Source organism: Sparus aurata, chromosome 17 (genome assembly GCF_900880675.1).
Source record: "Sparus aurata chromosome 17, fSpaAur1.1, whole genome shotgun sequence".
Taxonomy (NCBI): Eukaryota; Metazoa; Chordata; class Actinopteri; order Spariformes; family Sparidae; genus Sparus; species Sparus aurata.
Window position 1 is genome coordinate 35,475,224 of NC_044203.1, and position 27,891 is coordinate 35,503,114.

The window sequence follows — 27,891 nt, forward strand, 5'->3', positions numbered from 1 at the left end:
GAGGCAGGACTTTCTGGCTCTGTGGTGCGCTCCGACACCAGAGGTCCGCTTTAATACCCGAGGAGGAGGAGGAGGAGGAGGAGGAGGAGGAGAGGCAGGTCGATCTGCACACTGCTCACACAGAAAGAGAGAGAGAGAGAGGCTGGAGTTCACTCCTCCGTCCCGGACAGTCGGCAGCGAGCATCCATGTGCCAAACGGACTCCGACTGAGACGCGTCGCGGATCTTCAGGGGGAGTCAGAGTCCGCGTGTCAGCCGTGCGTGTTTGGACACTTTTTGGGTTTGAGTGCCGGAGAACCTTTTTAAACACTCCGCTCCTCTCAGGATCTCCCACATCTGCAGGATTTTTAGTTTGTTTTAGTGGGACTGAAAATGTTTTTAGTCCATCTCTGGACTCGTGTTCTCCGCGCATGACATGAGCAGCCGCGCTGTCTCCTGCCGGTCGGCGCGTCTTTGTCATTTTAATGTCGGTGTGATCTCCGCGCGTCCGGCTGAGCGCAGCGCAGACTGACACCCGGAGGTTTCTCTCTCTCTCCCTCCCGGCTGGAATAAAAGAGAAGTCTGAACGTGGATCTTGATTTTCTGGATTGATTTTTTATATTTCTTTTCTTTCACCAAACTCAAAAAAAACAAAAAAACAGCTCGATGATGTTGCTGCGCTGCTTGAACCCTTCCTCCTCCTGGTCCACCTGTAGGTTTGTCTTCTGCTTTTTCCTGCTGGTCCAAACGCCTCTGTCCTGCTCTCCGCTAATTTCAGGTAAGATTAAAGATCACACGGCTTCATAATGACACATCACAAACACCCACCGTGCGTAAAAATCTACCCAAACTCCCCCCCCACACACGGTTATTTAGTCTGCAGCGTCTCCGCGCGTCCTTCAGTCTGTTCTTGAATCAAAGCGGTAACGCGGTGGTCAGCTGAAGAATGCGTGAAGCCTTTAGTTTGGTGCGTGATCACCAGGAAGGGAGGAATCAACAGAGCGCGTAAAAACGCTCCTCACAGCTTCACCTTTTATGTGTTTCCCATCAAACGTCTGAAGAGTTGGCGAGTTTGCTGATTTTCTTTAAAGCGTCCTCATCTTGATTCTGGTGCTGGATGATGAAACTAGACCCGGTCTTGGGTTTAACCCGGGTTATCCGCTGCGCAAAACTCCTCGGTCTCCCTCCTCCTCCTCCTCCTCCTCAGGAGTTCTGCTCTGGAGAGAAATACCACCACAAAATCCAGCTTGTTATCTGCAGCAGAAGCTTGAAGGTATTTTTTTTTTCTGCTCCGACATAAATCACGATGACATGAGTCAATACCAAAGTAATTTATATCCAACTTTCGGGGGATTACGCGCGGATTTAGATCTTTAGGATGAAAGCTCTGCGTAAAATTAGAAGTGATCTTTTACTCAAATTGTTGTTTGCGCCACCAGAAGTTATAATTAACCCACTTTTTGAGTTAAAAGCAGGCTGTAAACGTGTAAATCACTTTCTATAACCAGCTCTGGTTCTGCAGCTCCTCTGGCTTCTCTCTCTCCCCGGGCTGGACGCGCTGCCTCCCCGGGCCCGCTCCTCCTTTTGACAGCCGCATTGCATCATAGGATATCGTTTGTTTGCCCTCCAGCGCCGCGGAGCATAAAAGAAACCGAGTGAATGAAAGGTGGATGTGGTGGTGTAGCGCGCTTTGTGCGTCTTATCAGCAGCCGAGTGCTGCCGGGGACTCCCGGCTGACCTCGCTCCTCTGCTGGGCACCAGGTTTGATTGTGGTTCTTTGTTTAGTTTCGGGTTTTCATCCACAAATAGGAGAAGACATCTTTGCTGAAGCTGATCCAGCTTTTCAAACATTAACACAGACCTCAACATGACGACAGGAATCACTTTTACGCACATCCGCTCCGCCGCTGATAAGAATCCTGTCAGATCATCAGGGTTTCCCCCTCTCCTGGCTCTTATCTCTGCTCCTGAAGCAAACACAGAGATGAGAATCAGATGGAGGGTGGGTGGGGTGGGGGGGAACCAAACCTGGTCCAGATGGGTTCTCGGCAGCCGGACACGTGTATCTGTTTGACATGGAGCAGTGGAGCAGCTCTGTGTATCAGCTGGAGGACGCTGCTCCGTTCTGATCCCAGGCAGCAGATCAGATTCCTCCACCTGGCATCCCAAATATGCACAGTATCATCCCGTCTATTGTCTGCTCGACCACAGGACCCGAGGGTTCTGGGCGGTTTGAGTTCTTACAGTGGAGCGGGTTGAATGTGTCCTGCAGCAGGTGGAGCAGCGGGTACAGAGGTCATCCTGTCGGCTTCTACAGAGTTACTGGATTAAATCTGCTCCAGGACGCTTGTTGCTCGTCAGAACCGTCTGCTGTTTCTCTCCAGAGTTTGAGATCCACTTTACAAACTCATCTTTGACTTCTTTAAAGTTAAAAAGGGGCTGCTGACGTGAGGAAACCCTGAATAAAAGTTACTTTAGAGTGTCCGGTTGTTGGTTTGTGAGCAGGATTCAACAAAAACTACTGAACAGATTCCCACGTAACTCAGACGGACGACGGGTCTCGGCACAGAACAGACCCTGTTAACTTTTATTGCGGATGCAGGAATGTTTTCTAACTTTCTTTAACATCGCCGGTCGAGGCCGTTCCCCACATTTTTCATGTATTTCTCTTGAAATAATTGATGAATCTTGATTAAAAGACTCAGGCGTATTTAGATGTCTGCTGTCTAAAAATTTGGATCTTGCAGATTTAAATGTTTGATTGGATGTTGGATAAAAAGGTGTTGAAATCAGCTCCGTTCTTTTGAAGCCGGGAGTCAAACGGCACCGAGTTGAAGACCTGAGCAGAGTTTGAATCGGGGCTGTAATGGACTGAATTTGAATAAACTGGACAACAATGGATCCTCCTGGCAGCGAGTCGTGCCGTCTTGTCTCTGAGTTCAGCCGACAGACTGGCCTGTGGATTCTGGCAGAGCAGACGAACCCTGCCGACTCCACCACCACTGTAAAATTTACAGCCTTCGAGTGTAATTAAACTGGCAGGGCTGTAAGTGGTGGGGGGTGAGGGCGGGGAAGGAGGAGGAGGAGGAGGAGGAGGAGGAGGAGGAGGGAGGAGGTCTCTGGGGCCTCGTCTTCAGTCCGACAAAATACCTTCCTCTTCTGTTTGTCAGCTGCTGTGTTCACCTCGTGTCCATCCACACAGATCCTCCTCTGCATGCAAAAACACTTCAAACTTATATTGTAATCAAAGTCAAACACAACCTGAAGCTGCTGGAAGCTGGAAGGAGGTGAAGAGGACAGAATGAGCGGCGGAGAGTCATTAACAGGGAGCCGGAGCTCAAGGACAGCAGGGGGACTCTGTGACCTCTCCTGGGTTAGAGGTCGCTCCGTCTGACTCTGAGAGTCGCTTCCATTTTAGATCCAGTTACAAGTTGGAGTCTATTCAGCTCCGAGTCTCATTCATTGCTAATTTATAGATTGATTTTAAGAGTTAAACGTCAGACGTTCTGTTTTTAAAGGAGATCAAACATTAAAACTCTTTCAGCTCCGAGCCGAGAATGTGTTTTCTCTGCTGCTTCACGTCGGTTAAACGGAACATTTCTTTATGTTGCAACTTTACGTTTGTTTAGGTTGAGTTTTATTAGGTTGGCGCACAAAAACCACTTGGTTAGGGTTTGGAAAACATCACAATTTGGCGCAACATACATAATTTCGTCGCCACGATCGCAGCTGGAGATCGTCCGACTTAAAAAAACACACTTTTTATGCCATGAAAACATCTGGAAATGTCCACAGGTGTACGTGTGGAACAAATATCAACCACTGACACATCTGAGTTTGCAGGAATGTTAACTGATGACATTACATCTTAAGATTAGGATATTGTTAGCTTCATGAATTAGTTAAAAATGTGCGTAAGACTTGGTGGAAAGTTTGTTAGCTGGACATGCTAACGAGAGAATCAGCCCACAATCACACACTGAATAACTCCAGCTGTCACAGTGCGCTTGTTCAGGAAAGACACTATCAACATGTCAACAAACCAAGCGGTCAGCAGGTCGAGGGTCAGAGGTCACAGAAGACTCGGTGATAAAAGTCTGAACAAATGTTGCTCAGAAATGTCTCAATCTTTCAATTTGTGTCGATGAGAAATCCTTCATCGCCGTGCGGTGTCGAAGGTTTACGCTGTTTTGATGAGATAACTCTCAAACGTTCCCCCCGAGGGAGAAACTGCATCATCACAACAGACGATCCGAAGCAGAGATAAGATCAGCTGGAGGATATATGACCAGAAACAGGAAGTAGTTTGACACTCAGAGCGCTCAGAGATGGGCGGAGGGGTTTACACGGCTGCCGGTTCCTCCTGGGAAGGAAGTTGTTCTTTTTCAGAGAGTCAAAACAGAGCCGGCACATGAACACACAGCGGAGCATCGGACCGGAACCTCGCTCCTGTTCTACTGCAGGAGAAACTACCGGCCGTGCCATGTTGACATCTGTCTGCTTCTACCCATAAACCCTTGTGTTTGGGGTCGTTTCCTGCAGTTGGTTCGGATTACATTTGCTCTCGTAACAAACCGACTCGCTCGCGTTTTTTTAAGACCTCAGATTAAATGACACAGCTTTGACCCGGACGGACAAACCGGACTCAAAGTAGAACCTGCTCAGAACATGCTGGCCCTGAACGCACCTTTGAAAATATGACTAGGGTCAATATTAGCTTATTAATGTTGGATGAACAATCAGGTGTAGCTGTAATATAATGACCTGGTCGTCTGTTTGTTGCTGGCTGGACAGCTTCAAAATCAGGGCGAAGGAAAACCCAAAAAACAAGAAGTCAAAGCAGCAATAATTTATTTTTTGGCCACTTGGGGGCAGCAGAACAATCTGTAAACACATCACTGACATATTATCACTCTCAGGGCCGGACTCACCAGTCCTACAGTCGTCTGTTGGTACTGGTCGGTCCTTTCCGGTGACTTTTCAGCCAACTGAGCTAGTAGAATCCTCTGCACATTCTCAAGTGAGCGAGCGTGATGTGAAAATGTGCTAGAAGCTGCTTTGATTGACGGTAAGCTAGTCAGCTGTCAGCTGTAGTCTTCGCGGTGTGTTCATGTGCAGCTTGTTGCCGTCGAGCATCAGTTGTTTGTAGTCGTCAGTGCCCTGAATCCGTAAATCACCCTCTATTAGCTCTGTTTTTGGTCTCCTCCACCGCCTCTTCAGAGAGATATCTGCCGCTGTGTTCATCGCTAACGTGAGCGGTTTAATCTACGTCTGCTCATGAGTCACCTGCTTTGTTTTTGTTCACAGTTTATTTAACACGAGCTTGTTTGACGTTCTCATCTCACCTGTGTCACCTTCCCGCCGTCCTTCACAGGTACCCCGGCCAGCTGCGACAACGAAGGAGAAGTCCTGCACATCCCCAACATCACCGACAACCCCTGCATCACCTGCGTCTGTCTGGTAAGTTGTTCTGGTTCTGGCGCCGTCTGATCTTTTTGCAGTTTTTTCACCGTGACATTTGTACGACTGCCCGCCCACCCGCCCTGTTTGCTCTTCGCACCTTAGCGTTGTAATCGCTGTTTCAGGTTTTCCACTCAGGTCGATAGGATAAAAACGACCTCCTTAAGCGCTGATAGTGATATTTGTCGAGCTGATTATCGAGCCGTGTGCTGCGTTTCTTATCGGAGAGGTTGGGAAAGACTTGTAAGACTGCGACAGGACTTTGAAATGCAAGCTGAGACGAGAAGTGTTGGAGTGTTTGATTTGATGCATTTGACCACTTTAGTTGAACCTTTTCTGCTAAAAATAATACCGTGGATAAAACATGTGGTGGTTTCTTTGTGGTGGAGGTTTTTTTTAACGGTTTAAGTGATTTGCGAGTGCAGGGAAGCACTTCATGATGCCACTCTTAACAGTTTTCTGGAGGATTTACAACAAACTTTGCAGTGAAACATGAAGTGGGGATTGTTTGTTTTAACAGACATGCCTGTCGTCACGCTGTCTTGGCTCGGCCCGACTATTAAAACCAGCCTACAAAACGTTCGGGGACGACTCTTTCCTGGAACATGTGCTCTTTGACCCCTGACCCCCGCACCACCCCTCCACCCCCCTCCTGTTACCGCTGTAGAGGTCTTTGTTTTAGGGGATGAGAACGGAGCAGCGAGGCTTTTCTGTGTCACTGCCTCCACATCGGCTGAATGAGAGCTTCTGGGTGTTTTTAAAAAGGCGTCACATGACCAGAGTTCGCCCTGCAGGAGGCACACGGGTGTGAACTTGAGGGCTGCAAGTTGTGTGTGTGTGTGTGTGTGTGTTTGTTGCATCCTTAACATATTCTTTCTATAACACGTCCACGGAAAATGCCTGTTTCTAATTGGCGAGTGAGATAAAGCGCTGTCAGGACGGCTCAGACGCTCGCTATCTTCACTCATTAGTCTAATCTGAGTCCGTCAGTTCACACCTGGCGTTAACAGGCATCCTGACATGCGTCTTGAGTTTCCACTCGTGAGCTCACTTCTCAGCTCTGTATGCAAATAAACACCTACATCACTGGAACAAACAGACGTGATGTTTTTTATAACATTTGCCGAATTAACAAGAAGGCCCAAAGAATTAAGAATTTGTGGAGACGGTGTTTCCCAATGACTATAAAGTTTCTACCAACTCAACAACTCTTAAAATCGTAGGATTTTCTAAAGGAGTCTGGGGCCAATTCTCCACACGTGACAAAAAAGTGGCTTAAGACATTGTCTTCTTTTTACAAGGAAACAAACAACTTCATGTTTTGTATTTAATGCCGAATTTAGAAGAGAGCTTAGGTTATTTATAATCTGTATTTGCTGTTTCACAAAGTGTTTTAAGTTTCTCCTCACGCAGCTCAACCCTCAAAATTGTGCGATTTGTAAAGGGAGTCTGGTGATGTGGTTCAACGGTTGGATCGGCTTTTATTTGGAATTACTGTACGGGACTCCATGTACTTGTTTCCATGTATTTATACCGATTCGTGGCAAATACGACCTTCGTTACATCCAACCTTATATCCGCTCTGCTGGCTTCTGATTGGCTGCTGCGAGGCCCACGGTCTGACTGAGCCGTCCTCTGTGTTATCAGGCAGACATCAGCCAAAGCCCTGCTGAATGCTATCAGTCATCAGCAGGCAATGGCCGGCCTTTCATCTCTACTTTAACCCCCCCCCCCCCTTACACACACACACACACACACACACACACACACACTCATAAACTTAACATACATTCAGGGTTCAATCTGTGTTGAATTTGGTCTTTGTTTTTCTCCTAAAAACTTTTTAAACCCCAGATGCACGATGCTTTTTACTTATTGTTACTTGCAGCACAAACATATCAGTCAGATATCAGTTTCCAGTTTCACTTCTCAACAAAGTCAAGGAACAAAAACTGCAAATGTTGAATTATTGAAGGTTTCTACAACACTTCTGTTCGTCTAACACACATATCAGCATTTAAATCTGCACTTTACAAAGATTTTAGCAGCTTGTTTCAATCAATCACTTATCACTGTGCCGAAAAATGAGAAAAGCTTGAGTCACTGACGATAGCTTGGACTTTTAAATAACAGCTAAAGGTTTAAATTACGCAGAAACCAGAAGAGAGTTGGACTGTTTACCGTTAATAATATTAGTTTGAGTTTATCTCCTCGAGCTCCAGCAGCTGATTTGCAGCGTAATCTTGTTTACTCTGGCGACGTTTCTGAGGAAAAAGGTTCTGATTCTCGATAACATCCAGGTTAAAATCAGGTTAAACTTCGCCGTTAGCACACAGAAAAAAAGCGTTTTTCACTTCCTACACTTCCACTTCCTCCACCAACCCCCAGAAGACGGGACTCTCTGTGTCGCCGGCCTGTCTTTAGGGGGTTGGGGAGCCATCAGGGCTCCAGTGTCACTCATACATGAAGGGATGGAGGGTGGAGGAGGGGCGGGTGGGGTTTTGCTCTCCAGTCGGTCAGAGTACCTGCTAATGGCTCTGTGGGTATGAACACACACACAGAAACACACACAGACACACACAGAAGGGCCATTGTGTGAGTCGGGGTGAGGCCGAGCGCTGTAATGGGGCCAGGAGTGGATGTGGTTGACAGACTGACTGACAGGCCGGTCGCCATGACGATCTGTTATCTCGGAGGGAGTCGGTCCATCTCCGTCACGCTCTCCATCGCTCCCTCGTCCAATCTGTCTGTTCATCTCCGTGTCTTTTTCCACTCTCTCATCGGCTCGTCCTCCTCCACTCGCCCTCTTCTTTTTTTTTCACTCCATCACTTGTTGCAGACTCAGATTTTCTCTCTCTATAAATGTCTGTCAAAAGCTGGAGTCTGTTTGGGACGTCTTGCATCAGCAGACTTGACCTGGAATTGTTATTCTGATCTCACGCAAAGACAACAAATCCAAAATATCAAACATGCTGGAGAAGTCGCAAATAATATCGTTAGCACCTGAGCTAAAACTGCTCCAAACTTGCCCCAATAGTAACAACATACACAGGTGAATCAAGCTAAATGTTAAAGGAGTGGGTCACCAAAAATGTAAAAAACTCTGTCATCATCTCCTCCCTCCACGCTGATGGAAAGTCAGGTGAAGTTTCGTCATCCACAAAAATATTTCTGGAGCTGATTCTGCTGAATAACTGAATAAACTGGTTCTGTACAGCGTAATCAGTGTCCAGAACCCCCAAAATCCTCAAATGATTTGAAAATAAGTAATTTTTTTAAGCTGAAATCTTCACGGTAGCTGCGAAGCTAAAGTGTTAGCATGCAGCAAATTTGAAGCGGGTACACGAGCTTGACTACGTGTCAAATTATCTTGCTCTTTGTGATCCTTGAACTCAATTTGTCCTTTCACATTTGTTTACTGACGTGGCCGGTGTTCTGACTTTGTTTTTCAGACCCCGATTTGCATAAAAATGTGTTGGAATCTGTTTGAATCAGTCGCGTCTGAATTGCCGGTTGCACTAACGAGGCTGTCAGCGTCGTGTTCACACGTTCAATCAGCTGCTGTCATCTTTCTGTGATTTAAAATAACTTTAATATCAGAACAAGTTTCAGTTTCTTTATTTCTTAACGTTTCAAGCAGCGTCCATCAGAGAAGGAGCTCAGAGGTCGGAGGCGACAGCAGCCTGTTAATCAATCAAACAAACATTCCAGACGAGCCGCACACGGAGGAGTTTTACACTCGCTATCTGCTGATCGATCTGAGAGGAAGGTCAGAGGTCGTTTCCTGTCGGTGTCCCAACGCAAACAGTAGCTGATCAATAGCGGAGGGGGCGGGGTTTACCTGATAACACCTGACATCACCTGACATCACATCAGCTCTGATCTAATCTACGCCGGTCTGTTTCCTAACGCATACGACACGGAAAATAACAGTCTGTCAACTTTAATGACGTTTCGCCTGTGTTTCAAAATAAAAGCAAAACTCAGATAAAAGAAGAAGAATAGAGGTTTATTTCTGCTGCAGACTGAAAGGAAAGACGTGAAGAAGAAACAAGAGACGGAGGTGAAAGGCAGGACGGCGTCAGTCGAGGAGAGTAAAGGTGAAACGGCCTCAGTGAACAAACCCAGGAATATAATGAGCTGAACTAAACATGAATGTGACTTCAGTGCCAGAAGAGTTTTAATGAGAGAAAACAAAAAGCCACAAAAACTACATTTTATGAAAGTGTTATGCAGGAATTCAGGAGAGAAGAGGAGAAGTTTTTATGAGGACTTGTGGCTTTTTGGTTTATCATAATTCATCTAACAAATATTCAAAATATTTTCTCTCGTTCCAGCTTTGTGAATGTGAGGAGCTAACTTTCACTTCTTCTTACATTGCTTTAATTTGAGTGTCTGTTGTTGCGTTGCGTCCCGCATCGTTTTGACCTTTGTCAGATCTTGTCGGTGGCTTTTCAGAATACTGAGTGTGTAGAATTGGTGGCAGAGAAATCCCTCTGTTTCACTGCTCAGCTCGATGAATCAGTGCACGATAAAAGAAACAGAAAAGGAAAGTGAAAGCCTCTCGAAGCCTGTCGTGTCCTTCGTTTTCACCACCGCCTCCTCGCCGGAGACATCAACACAGACTATCGCCACCCGCTGGTACAGAGAGGCATCTCCTCTCACGCAGTTGGCCATCAGCTGTAGTCTTTGCGGTGTGTTCAAGTCCAGCTTTTTAGCCGGGACACGTGAGACGACACAGGTTCTTTGTTGCCGTCAGTCAAACCCAGCCCAACTTTGTTCAAACCCACATGTGAGCAGAGATCCCAAACTTTCCCAAACTTTGGAGATTTCTCAACAGAACAGCTCCACCTTTCTTATATTTTGTTCGTTACTGTACTTACATTATGCCAAATATTTCCAACGATGCTCAAACCCAAAGAAATCCACAAGTTGATTCGAGGTAACGAGGCGTTTCGTCTGGTCGCTCGTCGGTGTAACTCCGGGGAAACATCAGATGATACGTCAGAGAGTGTGGAAGCATGTTGGTGAACTTTAAAGCAACTTGAGGGGTTATTAAATTTGAAAACTGGACTTCAAGAGGCTGAAATATATTTTATGTTCAGTCAAACTGTATTTGCAGCCGTCCTGCTCAAAGTAAAGTCAACAGATCGACCTTCACGCTGCGTTTCGTCTTCCGCTCCGACCAGCTGGGGGCGACGTTATTACAGAAAAGACGACTCATTGAGACAGTTTTGGGGAAAAAACTGGTTCCCATCGGCGTCTTTCTCCTCCCGTCTCGTCCCTAAGCTACCGTGGCTCCTGCTCTCCGGCGGGGGGTCGTGACCTGTTTGTTTTGGAGAGAGGGTGAAAGGTGAAAGGTCGCAGTGGCAAAGAGGGGAGGGGTCGACGTCCGAGGGCTTTAAAGGGGCCTTTAAGTCGAGTGTTCCTCTCCTGTGCTGACAGAACCCGGACCCATCTATCAATCCTTCACAGGACGGAGAGAGAAAGCATGAAAAGAAGAAGAGGGAGGCGAGTAAAACGCTCTGAAACACCGGAGACGGTGATGAAACTGAGTGTGAGAGGATGAGAAGGAGCTGAGGAGATGTAGGTGATATTTAATGGAAAGGGAAGAAGAGAAAGTGATGGATGATGGGAGGAAAAAAAGAAATCACTGACGAGGAGAAATAATGAGCACTGTCGCCTCCTAGTGGCAGAACAGCCAAGTGTCACATAAATGAGGAAATGATGCTGATAAGATGTTAAATTGATCACTAAAGCTCCTGGTCAGCATGTAATTACTGCCCCTAAAGATCAATATGAGTAATTATTGTCTCCTCTGAATCTGAATTAACTTTGTCTTTTATTCTGGATTTAAAAAGTTCAACACTTGTGTAGAATATCTGTGAGCATCAGTCAAATCCCACCTAATCAATAAAAAATGACATCACATGAGCCAGAATTTGACTTTCTTTAATTTGTAGTTGTTAAAAAGATGACCTGGTTCCGACTCGCGGCACCACAGAACCGTAAAGAAACAAATGTCCGTATCAGATCTGAACCTCAGGTTTTATGTTTCATCCTCCTGATGAACACAGAAAGATTTTAGAAAGATCTTTTTTTCCTCCCAGCCTCCGGAATCACTTCCTAATTTCTCATTTCCAGTCGAGATTAATCGCTGCAGTCACATGATGACTTTCATTATCTGCACGTAACTGATGTGATTTGGATATTTTCTTTATGAAACACTTTATTTCCTGTGGATTACTGGTTACTTGGAAAGCAGGAAAAAAAAAAACCCACAAGCGTACGCTGAGCGGTTAAAGCTCATGAAACTGGTCATCAGCTGGAATTATGGCGGGCGACGTTAACCTTCACTAATGACGTTAGAAATGATTGAATTGGACTGATTGGATTTAAAAATACTGCGGATACAATCTGATTTAAGACTATTTTCGTCTCGACCTCGTGTCGCTGTGACTTCAGAGATGCAGCGACTTTAACATCACTGAACTCATGAACTCCACGTGTCCTCGTCACTGTCACGTTAAAACTTCAGCTGACTTTTGGAAGGAGGAGAGGATGACTCAAAGAAGTGTCTCCTCACATGTGCAGAACTTGCCTTAGAAAACTCACGTTTTTAAGTTTTCTTCAGTATCACAGTGATCCAGTGATAGTTGTCCGAACATCCACAGGTTTACTGCAAACAGGAAGTGTTAACAACTAATTCTGCAAAGTTTAAATCAAGTATTTCATTTATTTTTTTCCGTTTTAAATCAAGTCTCAAGCTACTTCAGTTGTTTAGCAGAATGCTGCAACTCTGATTTACTGTGAAGCTCCAGAAATGATTTGTAGACTACGACACTTCACCTGACTTTATATCATCAGGAGGAGGAGAGGAGGACTTTATATCATCAGGAGGAGAGGAGGACTTTATATCATCAGGAGGAGGAGAGGAGGACTTTATATCATCAGGAGGAGAGGAGGACTTTATATCATCAGGAGGAGGAGAGGAGGACTTTATATCATCAGGAGGAGAGGAGGACTTTATATCATCAGGAGGAGGAGAGGAGGACTTTATATCATCAGGAGGAGGAGAGGAGGACTTTATATCATCAGGAGGAGAGGAGGACTTTATATCATCAGGAGGAGGAGAGGAGGACTTATATCATCAGGAGGAGAGGAGGACTTTATATCATCAGGAGGAGGAGAGGAGGACTTTATATCATCAGGAGGAGAGGAGGACTTTATATCATCAGGAGGAGAGGAGGACTTTATATCATCAGGAGGAGGAGAGGAGGACTTTATATCATCAGGAGGAGGAGAGGAGGACTTTATATCATAAGGAGGAGGAGAGGATGACTTTATATCATCAGGAGGAGGAGAGGAGGACTTTATATCATCAGGAGGAGGAGAGGAGGACTTTATATCATCAGGAGGAGGAGAGGAGGACTTTATATCATCAGGAGGAGGAGAGGAGGACTTTATATCATCAGGAGGAGGAGAGGACGACTCCATGAATCCGCCTGGAAATCCTCAAAAAAGACGCTCCTCACATTTGCAGAACTTGCCTTAGAAAACTCACGTTTTTAAGTTTTCTTCACCTCACAGTGATCCAGTGATAGTTGTCTGAACATCCACAGGTTCACTGCTAACAGGAAGTGCTGACAGATAATTCTGCAAAGTTCTAATTGAGTTTTGGAGTATTTTTTGGTTGTTTTGGTCGAAAATGCAAATATGTTCAGTGTAAGTCGTCTTCGTACAGTAGCCTCTGGACACAGTCACACACACACTTTCTCTTTCTCTGACACACACACACACACACACACACACACAGAGTGGGTTAAGCGTCGGTATGCTCAGAAGTGTGTGTGTGTGTGTGTGTTGTGGAGGGTCGTCACCCTCAGCGACAGACAGCCGTCCCGTCGACCAGCCTCAGTGCCGCGTCGGTATGTCGAGTGTTTATAAGGCGTGGTGACCCTCTGTGACCTTTGACCCTGAGACAAGAAGGGTGAGAGTGAGGAGGGAGGGAGGGAGGGAGGTGAAGGTCACATGTACGAACACTTTGTGTTAATGGATAACAGGACGGAGAGAGAGAGGATGTGACCTTGGTGACCAAATCATCCACGGCTCTTTTTTAAAGGATCATTCTGGTGTTTTTTTTCCCCCTTTTAACACAAATCACATGTACTTCACAGCAGTGTGACCCTTTTTTCTGCGAACAGCGCTGCGTCTGTTTCTACAGACTTCAACAGTTGGTTTCTATGAATTTCTCTTAAGTTGTGAAAATCAAATCAGTTTTACTGCTATAGGCCAAAATCACAATCACGTTGCCGCAGCTGGCTTTTACAACCTGCACAGTAAACGACATCCTCCGTCACACAACATTTGAACAGGAAAACAAGTATAATACGCCTCACATTTAGTCAGTACAGATGTAAGGAGATAGTACGACAGAGGAGAGCAGGGTACAACGATCAGATACGTTAATATGTGAATCTTCAGCTTGAGTTGTGTCACTAAACATCACAGACATCACAGTGTGTGTTCACTTCCATTATGTCATCATTATGAGGTAACGCAATAGAGATTTCACAAATCATTAACGTGTAAAACTGCATTACTGAGACATGATTGTGTAAAGCTGACCTCATGTTCTTAATTACTTACTTACGTAATATGTGAAAAGGACTTGAGTAAAAGTCTTAAACTGATTTGTAGGTAAGAAACTTTAAAAAACACCGGTATGGTCCTTTAAACCTCAGGAACTACAAAGTCAGGACCTTCAGTGCATTCGTTTTCGGTTCTTGTGCTCGTTTCACTCTTTTTTGGGCGTCTATCAGTTGTCCGACGTCCATCTTTCCGTCCACATGTCGTGCTGTCGGTTCTCGACTATAATCAATTGATTTGTTACTTTCTTCTGTTACTGATCAGCTGTTTTGACTTTAAAATGTCAGAAAATGGTGAAAATACCAATCACTGTTTGATGTCTCGCCCACAACCCAAACATTATCAAAGTAGCAGCTAACTAATCGATTAATCGGCTGATCGTTGGAGCTGTGAGGCACATGTTGCCCTCCTCCCTGAACCTGGATCTCTACACCGTGCAGCCTCTTCCTGTTCTGTTCTGTGCAGTTCTGCTCAGCTGACCCGACTCTCACCTCTGTGGTCTGGATGCCTCGGCTCTTTTTTATTTATAACAGGAGTGAGATGGATGGGCCTTGCGGTCAGATGATCCTGCGGCTGTTTAATCCCACAAGTGTAGAAGAGATTTAGGATCTAATGAGGTTACAAATCCCACAACTGGACTGAGACGACTGGTTCACGTTCAAAGTGTCATTCGGCTCGACGCAGATGAAACTTCTCAGAAAGTTTCTGGATGCAGCCGACGGAGATTTTCTACTTTATCTGATTTCTTTTCCTTCTTGCTTATTTTACTTTCTCTTTCCATCTCCGTCCCTCCTCCTCCTCCTCCTCCTCCTCCTCCCTTGCTGTCATGACTTCATCTGTCCTCAGTGTGGTTGGGGTTTAGCTGGAGCGCTGCTGCTATATTAAACCACCCCGATTTATTTTCGCCCTCCTTTGATCCGTCCTCGTTAGAGCCGCCTGCCGCAGTGCCACAGGCCCATGAGAGCCGCCAGCCTCCACTTTATAAACCCTCACAGTGTGTAAAATAAAACACACACACACACACTCGCAGCGTGTGGACAAAATCAGCAATAAAAGCCGGGGGTGTGAAAGTGGAGCGGATTAAACGAGCGCTGATTCTGGTCCAGTCCCACGGTGCAGTTAGTGGTGATGACGGATACAGAGCGCAGTGTTCGCGAGAGGTGACGGGAGGATCGTTGAGTTGGTGTGAAAATTCACAGCTAAACTGTGAACGATTGGGTCACTTCTCTTCTCTCAACTTTCTCTTCTGAGAGAAACACGAGCTGCAGACTTCAGACCTGTGGTTGAGAAATGATAGCGCTGAGGAGAGGGATCAGGAGGAAACTGCTGTCGTGGAAACATTTCAATGTAGTTTGGGGCGATTTTTTGGGGGCCACGATACACTTTAAAAACTCTAAATCCTACCAAGAATTTTGTCTAATCTTTATATATATTTCATGGTTTCACGGTATTACAGTATATTGTATTACACACTTATTATTAATAGATATAATGACCATTAAAGGGATAAAAACAGAGGTTTATTCTTGGCTTTATTATAATTCCACAGCCGCACAGTCCTGATTAGATTAGCAGTGTTTGTAAATGTTTAAACTCTTGAAAATGTATTAATCAAATCAACTTTTTCCTGATGCAAGAAACTTACAGTCTTACCTGCAGCATCCTAAAAATAAAAACCTCAGGTGTTTCTGAGTAATTTATTTATTTATTTATTTATTTTTTTAAATAATTTTTTCGGTTTTTCTGACAATTTTTTTTCCTGTTTTTCTGAATAATTATTTTACTGTTTTTCGGAGTAATTTTCTTTTTTGAATCATCGCGATACTTCGAACTCGTTTCGAAACTGTTTCCATCGAGCTCTCAATAAAGGAATGAATATGGGCTGTTGTTTCAAATGCTCTCTAAACTCAGAAAAAGTTTTATTCAGAAAATCAGAAAAATAATTACACAGAAAAACACACCATAAAAAAAAATTACTCCGAAAAACACACCAAAAAATAAATTACTCAGAAAAACTGAAAAAAAAAAAATAATTCAAGTGAATGCAATACGCTTCTGTAATTATTAACGAGCGTATTCAAAAAGTATAACAATGAATTGACTTGTTTACTATGATTGAGTGAATTCAAAAGCTTCTTGGCTTCCTCCCCGTCACTTTTACAGAGTGACACACTGACAGGCAGCAGTGTCAGCGTACATTTCACCGGAGAACTCGACACTAACTCCTCTTCTCTCTGTCCGCGCTGCAGGACGGGAAGGCCGACTGCAAACAGGAGAAATGTCCGCTGGTGACGGAGGACTGCGCTCTGGTGGTGAAACAGACCGGCGCCTGCTGCGAGAGGTGCAAAGGTGAGACGGGAAACTACATCAAAATCTTCATATTTGTAGATGATTTTCTCGCTCTTACTGTGCTCTTATTCTGAAAAGATTGAACTTGAACATTTAACACACACACACAAACACACACACCCTTCAGGAACCACTTTATGTACAGTGCCGAAGCAGCCAGGACTAAATATGACCTGTGGGAGTAAAGATATATTATTAACCTCACATATAGGCATTCTCCCTCTCTCTCTCTCTCTCTCACACACACACACACACACACACACACACACACACACACACACGCTTTTATGAGTCAGAAACTCCTCCTCCTCCTCATTCGGTGTATCTTCATCTCTTACATCCTCATCCTCTCCTCACGTCGGCTCTGTTCGCTGCCTCACATGCAGGTTTACATCTTTGCCTCTGCGACTGAGAACAGAGGAAGAAGATGGCAGAAATATGCATTAGGAAAAAACTCAACAGCGATGTGTATTTTCAGGAATCACGACCCGGCTGCTAGAGATGATGCACAGACCTGGTTGTGAGAAGTTTCATGTAGGAACTTTCTCCGAATGCTTGCCGATTAATTTAATAGCCGTCAACTGGTCGATTAACCGCTGCAGCTGTGCTCGCTTTAGAAGATCTCCCTGCTGCTTCTGAGCTTATTAAGTTGTTTTAAAGAAATATATGAACACACACACACACACACACACACACACACACTCAGACACACACTCCTACCTCCCAGCTGTCAGCAGGGGCGCGGCCCTTTTGTTTTGCGGTCCGCCGTTTCTTTTTATTTTACGACGCAGCACTTCGTTAAGAGAAGTGGAACGAGCTGGACCTGGACGTGGGAAGCCCCTCGTCTCCACGGAAACCCGTGTTAGTTTTCTATTGTGCGGTCGACTCGCGGCCACCGTCACTAAAGTTTAGGGCCCCTGTGCCGTCTTTGCTTTGGAGAACAGCCCGACTCCAACATCTCATATCGCTGTTTTCAAACTTTTCATGAAATCATACACACAATTAAAAGAGACTGACAGGCAGACTGGGTCAGTTTATTAGGAGCAATTTACTTTAAAGCTGCTTTAATTGACCAGTTTGTGAACCAGAGGAATGAAGACGTGTTGTGTCGTATCAATCTGCGTCGACTGAATCCAGGATCTGAGTCTCTGACGGGACTCACCAGCATCTCGTCTGATCTGTTTCCTCCTCTGAGATGCTCCACGGAGGGGTTTTGTTTCACAGCGAGGAAAAGCAGATCAATGTCTGTGATCGGGTTTCATTTTATGGAAAGTTTAAACATTGATCTGAGGACCACTTACTGTAAAATGCCATGAAATGAATAGGCTATTCATTTAGTGCTGAGTGGACGCGGTCGCTGGCGTGTGGAGTTACCGAGCAGCTGTTACACCCAAACACACACTGACGGACTCGATGATCAAAAAAATCCTTCACTTCTTCAGTTCTGACCCGGTTTAAATCCTCACAGAGCTTCACGGGCTGAATGTACATTTTTTAGGGCTTTGAAAGGAAAATGTTTTGTCTGGACTTTTCCTATAAAAACCTCCCAGAGAAGTTCAGCTGAGGCCTGGTGGTGCTTCACATCACTGATCACTGTTTCTATAGCAACAATGGGTCCAAAAACTAGTTAATCATTTAATCAACTTAATGATAATTATCACCAGCTCTACAGGGAGTTTTAGCATCTTCCAGCTCATAGTTTTGATTGTACATCTGATTTACTTTTTTGACGTTGTCCCTGCTGGAAAAACCAGCGTCTGTGTGTTGTGTTGTCGAGATATCTACTGATGTTAGCATGCTAACCAGCTAGCTCCAGGCATGAAAACCTCTTTTTTCCAGCCATCCAAATCCACTCCAGCTAGCTGCACAGCTAACAAGCTAACAGTAGCTACAGTCGTGCCAGAACACAGTTAGCAGCAGTTAGCTTCTCTTGTGATATGCTGCCCCAAGCAGTGAGACAATTCTTACAGAATTTGAACTTTAAGCAGCTAAAGAGACGAATTAGAATGAATTTTGGACGTCATGTTCATGAAGTGGCCAGAGACGTGAATCTAACTGAGGCTAATGTTGCTCCGTGTCTGCTGGATGATTGCTCATGTTTTTACCGTATCAAAGAACAAGCAGATAATACGTAAATGTTATTAACAGTCTGCAGATTGAACAAAAGATGCTGCAATTGATGATGCACTGTTTTGAAATATAATGCATCCTTTTCTATAAATTCCAGGTTAGTTAAATGTTATTGTGGACTAATACTAAAGTCTAAAACAGAAAAATACTAAACAGAAAAAAACAAAACAGCTTTTACTGAATATTAGTTTTCAGGTTGATGAAGTTTTTTGACATTTTGGTTGAAAGAAAGTTAATAATGTTCAAAATCTTAAAAAAATTGAGATGAATTCTTTGTCTGAACAGTCTTTATTGTCTCTCTCTGTCTCTTTGTCAGGTTGCATGTTGGATGGACGATCTTATAACAGCTCCGTGTCCTGGACCAGCTCCACCAAACCGTGCGTGACCAGACGCTGCCAGGTGTGTGTGTGTGTGTGTGTGTTAGCAGACAGTGTGTTGTTTCAGCTCAGACATCCTGTGGGAACCTCTGACCTCAGACCTGAAACAACACAAACATGTTGTTAAAAGGAAGATGGAGATTCAGGACGAGAGAAGGAGGCGAGCGAAGGTGTAGGAGGTGAAAGAAAGCAAGGAAAGAAGGATGGACAAAAGGCGAGAGGGAGGAAAGAGACAGGGAAGTAAGAAACGAGTAAGGAGATGCAGGGAAGGAAAGAAGGAGGCTGTGTGGAATAAAATGGAGGCAAGGAAGGAAACAAATGAAAAAGAAAGGTTGACAAGAAAAACAGAAGGAGAAATGAGAGATGGAAGAAAGTAAAAAGGCAAGAAGGAAATAAATGTGGACATGAAGAAACAAAATGAAAGGATGGAAAGCATGGAGGACGGATGAGAGGTGGAAAAAGTCTTTAAATGCTGAAACTAAAGAAGTGATTGTGCTGGCTGCTTGTGGCAGGAAGGTGTGATCACCGAGGCGGAGGTCCAGTGTGTCGTCCACTGCAAGAACCCCAAAATCCACCCGAAGAAGTGCTGCCCCACCTGCCCCAGTGAGTCCAGAACCAGTCCTTATTATCTGTGGGTCTCCAAGCTGTCAGCTACATCTGAGCAGGACAATAACATGTTGTTTCAGCTCAAAATCTGTGAAAGCTTTTCGATTTTTTATGACAATCAAATACTTATTTTAATGTTTGTAAAGAGTGTGTGGACAGAAGATATTTTGAGGTCATTCTCTCATCGAGTCTTGAGTCATAACTTTGTGTATTTTAGTGTTTTTTAATAACCATTAAGACATTAATCACTTTCAGAGGAACAGACAGGGAGAGAAATCATTTTAAAATACGAAACAAACGACAAAAACAAATGAAACGTGTTGCATTCAAACTTTAGACACTTCAAACCAGAATTTGTGCATCAGCCACTTTGAAAATATGTTTTTCTAATCACTGACGCATGTTTGGAACAAAATACAAACTCAGTCAAACTTTGTCCTCCTGCAGGCTGCATCTTCGAGGGTCGTCTGTACAAAGAGAAGGAGGAGTTCAGTCCGGAGGGAAAACCCTGCATCAAGTGCACCTGTACTGTGAGTCCACACACACACACACACACACACACACACACACACGCGATCTCGGGGGAGTCACTAACATTTGGTTACAACAACATCCTCCACCTGATGAATTCCCCCTCCTCCCTCCTCTCACCTCCTCACCCGCTACACAAACAAACCTACAGGTACGTCCATAAACACATTACAGCATTAACGTGCTCTCACCTTGTCGGGCCGACCTGCAGACCTGTTAACACACACACACACATACACAGGTGGGATAGGACTATACTATGTTTTATTTTGAGTCCACGCACCTTAATCCTGGCAGACGGACTGCAAAATTGTTGTTTCTGAATCTAAATTACATTTTATTTTATTTTATTTTTTCATCCAGGTGTTTGATGTGGATAAAACCTGAATTATAATAACTTCTTTAGGTGGAAAATATGCAGTTTAAAGTTAAATTAATTAATGTGAGGTCAGTAAACATCAGTGCAGTTTCTTTTATTCATGTAGATTTCCACGTAAACAACATAAACAAGCTTCCCAAAAATAAACCAGCCACTCAAACAAAACTTCCAAACTTGGGTCATCCATGAAGAGATGTCACTACTGCTAATTAATGTTGAATATCTTTTCACATTTTATTCGTATGTTGTTGTTTCAGGGAGGCCGGACTCTCTGCATGAGGGAGGTGTGTCCTGTCCTCTCATGCCCCGCCCACCTCAGCCACACCCCTCCTGGACAGTGCTGTCCCAGATGTCTCGGTAAAGACCGCTGATCACCTTTCTGACCTGTTACCTGTGTGGAGGTTGATGTAAAACTCTCTGCAGGTGTAAAAGCACTGATGATGTTTGACTCTCTCCTCCTCCTGCAGGTCAGAGGAAGGTGTTCGACCTCTTGTTAGGAAGCTGTCTGTTCCACAGTGAAGTTTACGAGAACGGCACCTGCTTCATACACAACAACTGCACCACCTGCACCTGCAAGGTACCGGCCTGGATGTCAAACACCACGATCACAACAGCATGAAGAGCCTAACGTTTATTCTAAGACTCGATTCATAACAATAAATTGTTTGCCACTGGGGGTCTTTCTCCTTCCCAGGATTCCACAGTGGTGTGTAACAAGCGGTGCTCTCGGCCGGGGAGCTGCCAAGGCGACCAGTGCTGCGAAGACTGTCTGTCCTACGTGAAGGTGGAGGAGGTGAAGTACTGCAGAGTCCGGAACAAGATCTACAGGGTGAGAGAGCAGAGAGGATGCTGGGAGGATGGATGATGGTTGGATGTGCCTCCGTCTGTTGTATTCTGACCCTGCTGTGTTTCCGTCCTGCAGGAAGGAGACATGTGGTCGTCGGTGAACTGCACTCTCTGCGCCTGCGTTAAAGGAAACATCGAGTGTCGGCCCAAACACTGTGTACCAATCACCAGCTGCCCCTCGGTGAGTGACGGGCCCGCCAGCCAATCACCAGCTTCCTCCCTGTCAGCAGGGTTTTCCTCGTGCTATCGCAGTTGTCTGTCACTTTATCTGTTTTCCTCTCTCCGTCTCTTCCGTCTGACACTTCTACACTTTACAGCCCGTGACTAACTGCGTCATTTACACGCCACATGCGTGACGTCTCATAGCAGCGACGCTCCTCTGATTTACGGGTGATGCGGCTGTCACAGAAGGATTTCAGTCAAATTCAACCGTCTCACCTAGAGAGCAGAGTGTTTGCTAGACAGATGGACTTTCCCCGCAGGGGGTCGGTGTCTTGCTAAAGGACACGCAGCCGGTGTTGAACTCGTCATTTTCCGTCTCCTCTACAAAAGAAAGTCGCCCCGTTTAGCACATTAGCGATGTTCCGGCTCGCTGAAGCGTGGCGGTGGCTGTCAGATGCTCTGGGAACTTGCTGGCAGGAGGAAGGTTTGTGCTGCGTTCACCTGTCGCAGAGGTCGCTCGGGGGTCGTCTGTCGGCCGGCGGGTGATGGAGTGGATTCCTCGCATACCGCCGGCCGCTGGCGGTTCACGCAGTCAAAGGCGGCGTCGGCGCAAGTCCAAGTTCACACGCTTCCAGCGGTTACAACAAGCCCTCACCTGTTGTTTGTGGTCAGATGTAGGTGGTCTCCGGTGAAGAGACACAGTTTCACTCATGTTGGGGTTGATTTAGGTGTTTAGAAGTATTTAACAACAGCTTAAAGGTCGAGTGTGTTCAGTGTTCTGGTGCCTTTAAATACACTTCTGTCTCAATAAGAGACCTGCTGTGTTGAGGAGTGATGGGACCTGAAGGCTCAGATGAAAAAACATTTTTAAACGGACGGCAACATGTAACTACTGCGATGCCTCGAATGAATTCATACATAAACAAAGAGACAAACGGAACATAACTCCATTCACAAATTAAATTAAAAGGGCAACTTCCTTTTTCAATTCCATTTCCTCACTGCTTTTCATTTTTCCAATTAGCTTTCTGATCTTTAACTATTTACTATTTAACTGCTTGCACGATGGACGTGTTGTGTATCTGACCGCTCCTAGAAAAAACTGAAACTTTCAGGCGGCATTTGGATTCTCACACACACACACACACACACACACATACACATACACACACACACACACACACTCACCTGCTGCACGTTTCATAATAAACATTTTAAAAACTGTGATTCCTCTGTATCGATGTGTCGAGGTAACATACAAACTCACACACCTGTCCCAAGTTATCATGAGTGTAAGTCTCTCACAGAGGTCACTACAGCCCACCTCCAGCCTCAAAACACACACACACACGTACACACTCTCCCATGCCGTCATGCTGCGGTCAGCGACAGGTCGGCAGAGTGTGTGTGTGTGTGTAGCTTTGTAGACAGTGTGTCTCCGAACAGCCTTTTGTCTGTGTGACGTTTGAGTGACAGCAAAGAAGAGGTTCCCTATATTTAGGCCCCTGAAAACCAATCTCTGTCACCGTGTGTGTGTGTGTGTGTGTGTGTGTGTGTGTGCGCTTCTGTGTGTCCTCAGTTTGTCAAAAGGCAGCCCTCTTCAAAGAGAGACTGCCCTTTGTGCAGAGGTTAGGACTCTGGAGTGTGTATTGAGAGTACGGAGAACGTCTGTATGTGATGACAGATGAGTGTAGAGTGTGTGTGTGTGTGTGTGTGTGTGTGTGTGTGTGTGTGTGAGAGAGAGACAGCGGAAAAAAGTGTGTGTTTGCGCGAATGAAGGGCTTCCCTGAGGCAACAAAAACTAAGTGTGTGAAAGAGTCCTCTGATCTGCACCTCTGATGGAAGCTGAAACATACTGTACACACACACACACACACACACACACACACACACACACACACACACACACACACACACACACACACACACACACACACACAAACACACACACACAGTTTCCTGTTACACAGACAGAGTTCAGCGGTTGAAGTTGGAGTATCAGTATCTTTGTGGTCGTCCTGGTTTGACTTTGAACTTGTCAAAATGGGAACTTCTCCTTCGTTCTTTCTTTTCTAAATTCACTCTACGTTCTTCTCCGTCTGAATGACGGCGTGAACAACAGTCGTTACCTTTGTTCCTGCCAAGCAAAGGTGGAAAAATGTGGCATTTTGTTGAGTGTTTCTCTTAAAAGAATCTGGTCGCCTTTCAGCTCTTAACTGTCATTTTGAATTGTTGTCATTTTTAATTGTTGCTGCTGCTGGAAAACTCTGGAAAAGTGTGTTTTGTTTCATGTCACAGGTTGTTTCCATCAGTAAAACAAACCTAAAACAAACCTGGAGGATAAAACAATTTAGTGCAAATACGTATACACTGTAACACCGCATGTCAGAGAATTGTACGAGAGTTTTTGCTGTCAATTCTGTTTCTGTTTGCATCTTAATAATCTAGAATCACAGTTGTTTCTTCTGTTTTCGACCCGCTTCGCTGTCGGTCTGCATTCTGTCAAAGACTTTCTGTTTTTCCGTTTATCACTCGTGATGTTCAGACGCTCTGCCGTCCTTTCTAGATGTGTGTGATCCCTCTGAGATCGCTCTAACTCTTCTGCGTCTCTGCTTTTTTTTTGTCTCCTGCAGAATAAGATCCTGAACAGGACCGGCTGCTGTCCAGTCTGCACTGAAAGTGAGTAAGTCCTTCTCAAACCACCCAGCTTCCTGTTTTTAGGGAATTCACTCATCCTTAAATAACAAAAGAAAAACCTTGAAGTTGAGACTCTAACAAGTCTAAATAAATATATTTATGAACATCTGTTAGCAGTTAAAATTGGAACTAGTTATTGATTATTTTCATTGAGAGATTTTCAGGAAGTTTTAGTAAAAATCTATAAATCATCCTTCAGTACGGCCTCCAGCTTCTGCTGAGCATTTCCCATGAACTCCAGTCCAGACTGTGGTTTGTTTTCGGGTCATTTTACTTTGGTTTCTGGCTGCGACCTGCAGCAAAAGTCAACAAAAGTGGCTGTAAACGCACCATTCCAGGACTACAAAGGCTCCATAAACCTCACTTCCTCCAAAAGCAGAGTTGAGCTCAGCTGGTGAAGCCGACGATTTACCACAAGTGAGAATAAATATCTATTTAGACAAGTCGGATTAGTGCCTCATATTTCCCCATTGATCATAAAAAAATATCCTTCTGCTGCTGGCTGTCAGACATCATCATGTTTCCTTTTTAAAACTCTGAATTTTGGTTTCTCTCTTTGATATCCTGGGACGACAGAAACAAGTCGTTTCCCACCGCTGCTATTCTGAGCCGTCTAAGTTCCAACATTTTTTCCCCTGAGTTATTTCTTGAGTCTTTTGGTCGTTCTCAGTCTTCATTCCCTCTTTGCCTTTGTTCCTCTGCAGAACCAGGTGTGTGCACAGTCTTTGGCGACCCGCACTACAACACCTTCGACGGCAGGACCTTTAACTTTCAGGGAACATGTCAGTACGTACTGACTCGTGACTGTGGCGGCGCCCCCGCTGGAGGACCAGGAAATAACATCAACATCAACAGCCCAGACTCCAGCTTCATGGTAGGACTGAAGCTCGGGACATTTTACAGCATTTTAAGGAAATGCTTCATCTTCATCTCTGTTCATTTGTTAGAAAGATTAATCTGGGAGAAACTGCTAGATTCTGCTCCAAGTTCTTATTCTTAAATTTCCGTTTAAATCAGTTAGTTTGACCTGTATTTTCTCTTTCTTTCCTAGGTGTTGGTGAAGAACGACGCCAGGCGAACTCGTTCCTTCTCGTGGACCCAGTCGGTTGAGATCAGGCTCGGAGGTTTGATCCTCAGCCTCCACCAGCACCTGACGGTCCGGAGGAACGGCACCCGGATCGCCCTGCCCTACCACGGCCCCGGGGTGCACATCGACCTGGACGGATACCTGCTCAAACTCACCACAATCGCAGGTCAGCACATGAATCTCTTTTGAGGAGGCCAGGAACTGAGAAAATGTTCTTACCTCTGTTTGGTTTGTTGGGTAGACAGTAACCATCAAACGCTAACATCCTTTGTCCTCCAGGTCTGGAGATCACGTGGGATGGTGACAGTTTTGTGGAGGTCGTGGCCGCTCCCCACCTGCGTGGACGCCTCTGCGGCCTCTGTGGCAACTACAACGGCCACAAGCGCGACGACACAATGGGAGGTGACGGCCATTTCAAGTTCGACGTGGACGAGTTTGCAGAGTCGTGGCGAGTCGAGGGAAACGAGGTTTGCTCCCAGCAGCATCCACCTCGACGGCCGACGTCCTTCCTGTGTCCCGGCAGCGTCAAAGTCAAGTTCCGCGCCCACCGGGAGTGCCAGAAGTTGAAGTCGTGGGAGTTTCAGAAGGGCCACCGTGTGGTCGATTTCGCCCCATTTTACAGGTTAGAGAACAGCTGCATAAATTATGCTTTTCTACTCCTAACCTCACCTCCAAACTGAAGTCTGTACCCCAAATTATCACCTCAAGAAAGCGAAGAACAGCCAGAATAGATGACACAGTCTGATATATCTTATCTTCTGTCCTCCTGCTTTCTGTAGGTCGTGTGTGACGGACATGTGTGAGTGTCCGGTCCATAAAAACTGCTACTGTGAGTCCTTCATCGCCTACAGCCGAGCCTGCGAGAGGGAGGGAGTGCCCGTCCTCTGGAGGCCCGACGCCGCTTGTATGGGTGAGTGACATTAGCTTCAAGGCTAACTGAGCAAATTAGAGGTAACTAGCTAAGCTACAGTCAAGAGTGGCGAGGAGAGAGGAGCAGATGTTGGTTGCTGTCCGAGCTACCTTCGAATTCTGCCCATATTTGACAAATTATTGGCTTATTTTGTAACCTTCACCTTTTTTTTTTACCCTCCCTCCAGCCACCCAGTGTAAACACGGCGCCGTGTACGACACCTGCGGACCGGGCTGCACCAAAACCTGCGATAACTGGAACGAAATTGGACCGTGCCACAAGCCCTGCGTGGCCGGCTGCCACTGCCCCGCCAACCTGGTGCTGTTCCAGGGACGCTGCATCAAGCCCATATCCTGCCCGGGCCGGTGACCCTTGTGACCCAGGAGGGAGGGGGGCGGGGCAGGTTCGGGAAGGTCATTTATAGGATCACAAACACGGGGGCCAAACGAGGCGAGAAGATGTTTGGGAGGACTCAGAAGTCGACAGAGCAGATGCGACGAGGTACTCAGGGTCCATATCTTCGCATGGAGGGGTTGCAGTGACGTTACAGACAGAAACTACGGTGATGGACCGAAGAGACACTCAGCTTCTGACTATTTCTGTAACAACACGTACCGTCACAATGCCAGTCACGACCACCAGAGGCGCTACTCTCAGTCTTGCAGAAGAAGAACTGAACTCCCAAGAAAAAACACTCAGGGGCCCCAATTTCCCAGATTTCAACGAGGGACGTTTCTCCACGCCGCCATGGACCCCCTCAGGAAACAATCTGGGCCGGTGGACTCCAGTTTGAGCCAACATGGCGCCCACGTTTCTCTCACAAACACTCTATAAGTGAGAAACTGAGCATCTGCTTGTGGAATAAGGAGATTCAGAGCAGAGACACTGATGCATCTCATCAAACTGCCCTCGTGATCTCAGTTCCATCAGTTCATACTGTAAGCTAGCCAGATTTATATGAAAGACAGACAGCTTTTATATTATTATTGTTCTAATTATTATTATTAATATTAATATTATTATTTTGTTGTTGATGTTGTTAATTTATATATCGGTCAAATGACACGTCGTAGCAAGAGCCAGAATCATGAATCTAATTGCGTTACAAATGATTTTAAAGGGAAACAAAAAGCTATTTATGTATTTGTTGTGTACTTTTGTGTTACTGTTTGAAGAGAAAAATGCCCAAATGTGACTCAGTTGTTGCACCATCGCAGGGAAAAAGTACTGTATTGTGTTACGCATCCGTGTACAGGTTGTTGTGGTTCGTATCAAAACTGAAGGTGTTCATCTAACCGTATGTTTCATTTGACGATAATTATTTAAGACCAGCAATATAATCTTTTATCGAAGTTCATTCCTGACTGCTGTCTTGACTTATTCTTCAGTGTTAATCTGATATTGTTGAAGGAGAAGAAAATAAGGAGTTCTTTTACATCTGAGCAGAGAACTCGACTTTAATTTGTTAATCTGGCCCAGATAGAAAAACAAAATTACGCTCATGTGTTGGACTTTTCTCTGATCATAGTTAATCCCCTTCAATTAAAGGGATATTCCAGTGTAAGTTTAATCCATGGTCTAAATCACCGTGAAACTGTGTTAGACTCCCTCTCGAGAGATCAAGTTAGCAGACCGCTAATTTACGGAGTTTTATCAACCTCAGAAACGACCGCACGACAACAATACACTGCAGTAAATGGATCCAAATATAAACCGCCACCAAAAAGCCA

The 27,891-nt window shown here is 45.2% G+C and overlaps 1 protein-coding gene across 1 annotated transcript; it reads left to right on the plus strand.

The window, feature by feature from the left end:
* On the plus strand, positions 1-27,518 carry bmper (BMP binding endothelial regulator). The gene is made up of 16 exons (XM_030395263.1): positions 1-756; positions 5,353-5,438; positions 16,337-16,436; positions 18,883-18,965; positions 19,456-19,546; positions 19,997-20,079; positions 20,717-20,816; positions 20,927-21,036; positions 21,154-21,288; positions 21,382-21,486; positions 24,101-24,146; positions 24,869-25,038; positions 25,216-25,417; positions 25,531-25,873; positions 26,031-26,161; positions 26,349-27,518. Exons 1-16 carry the CDS (start codon positions 645-647, stop codon positions 26,528-26,530), a joined length of 2,079 nt encoding a protein of 692 aa, XP_030251123.1. The 5' UTR covers positions 1-644; the 3' UTR covers positions 26,531-27,518.
* The last annotated feature ends 373 nt before the right edge of the window (positions 27,519-27,891 follow it).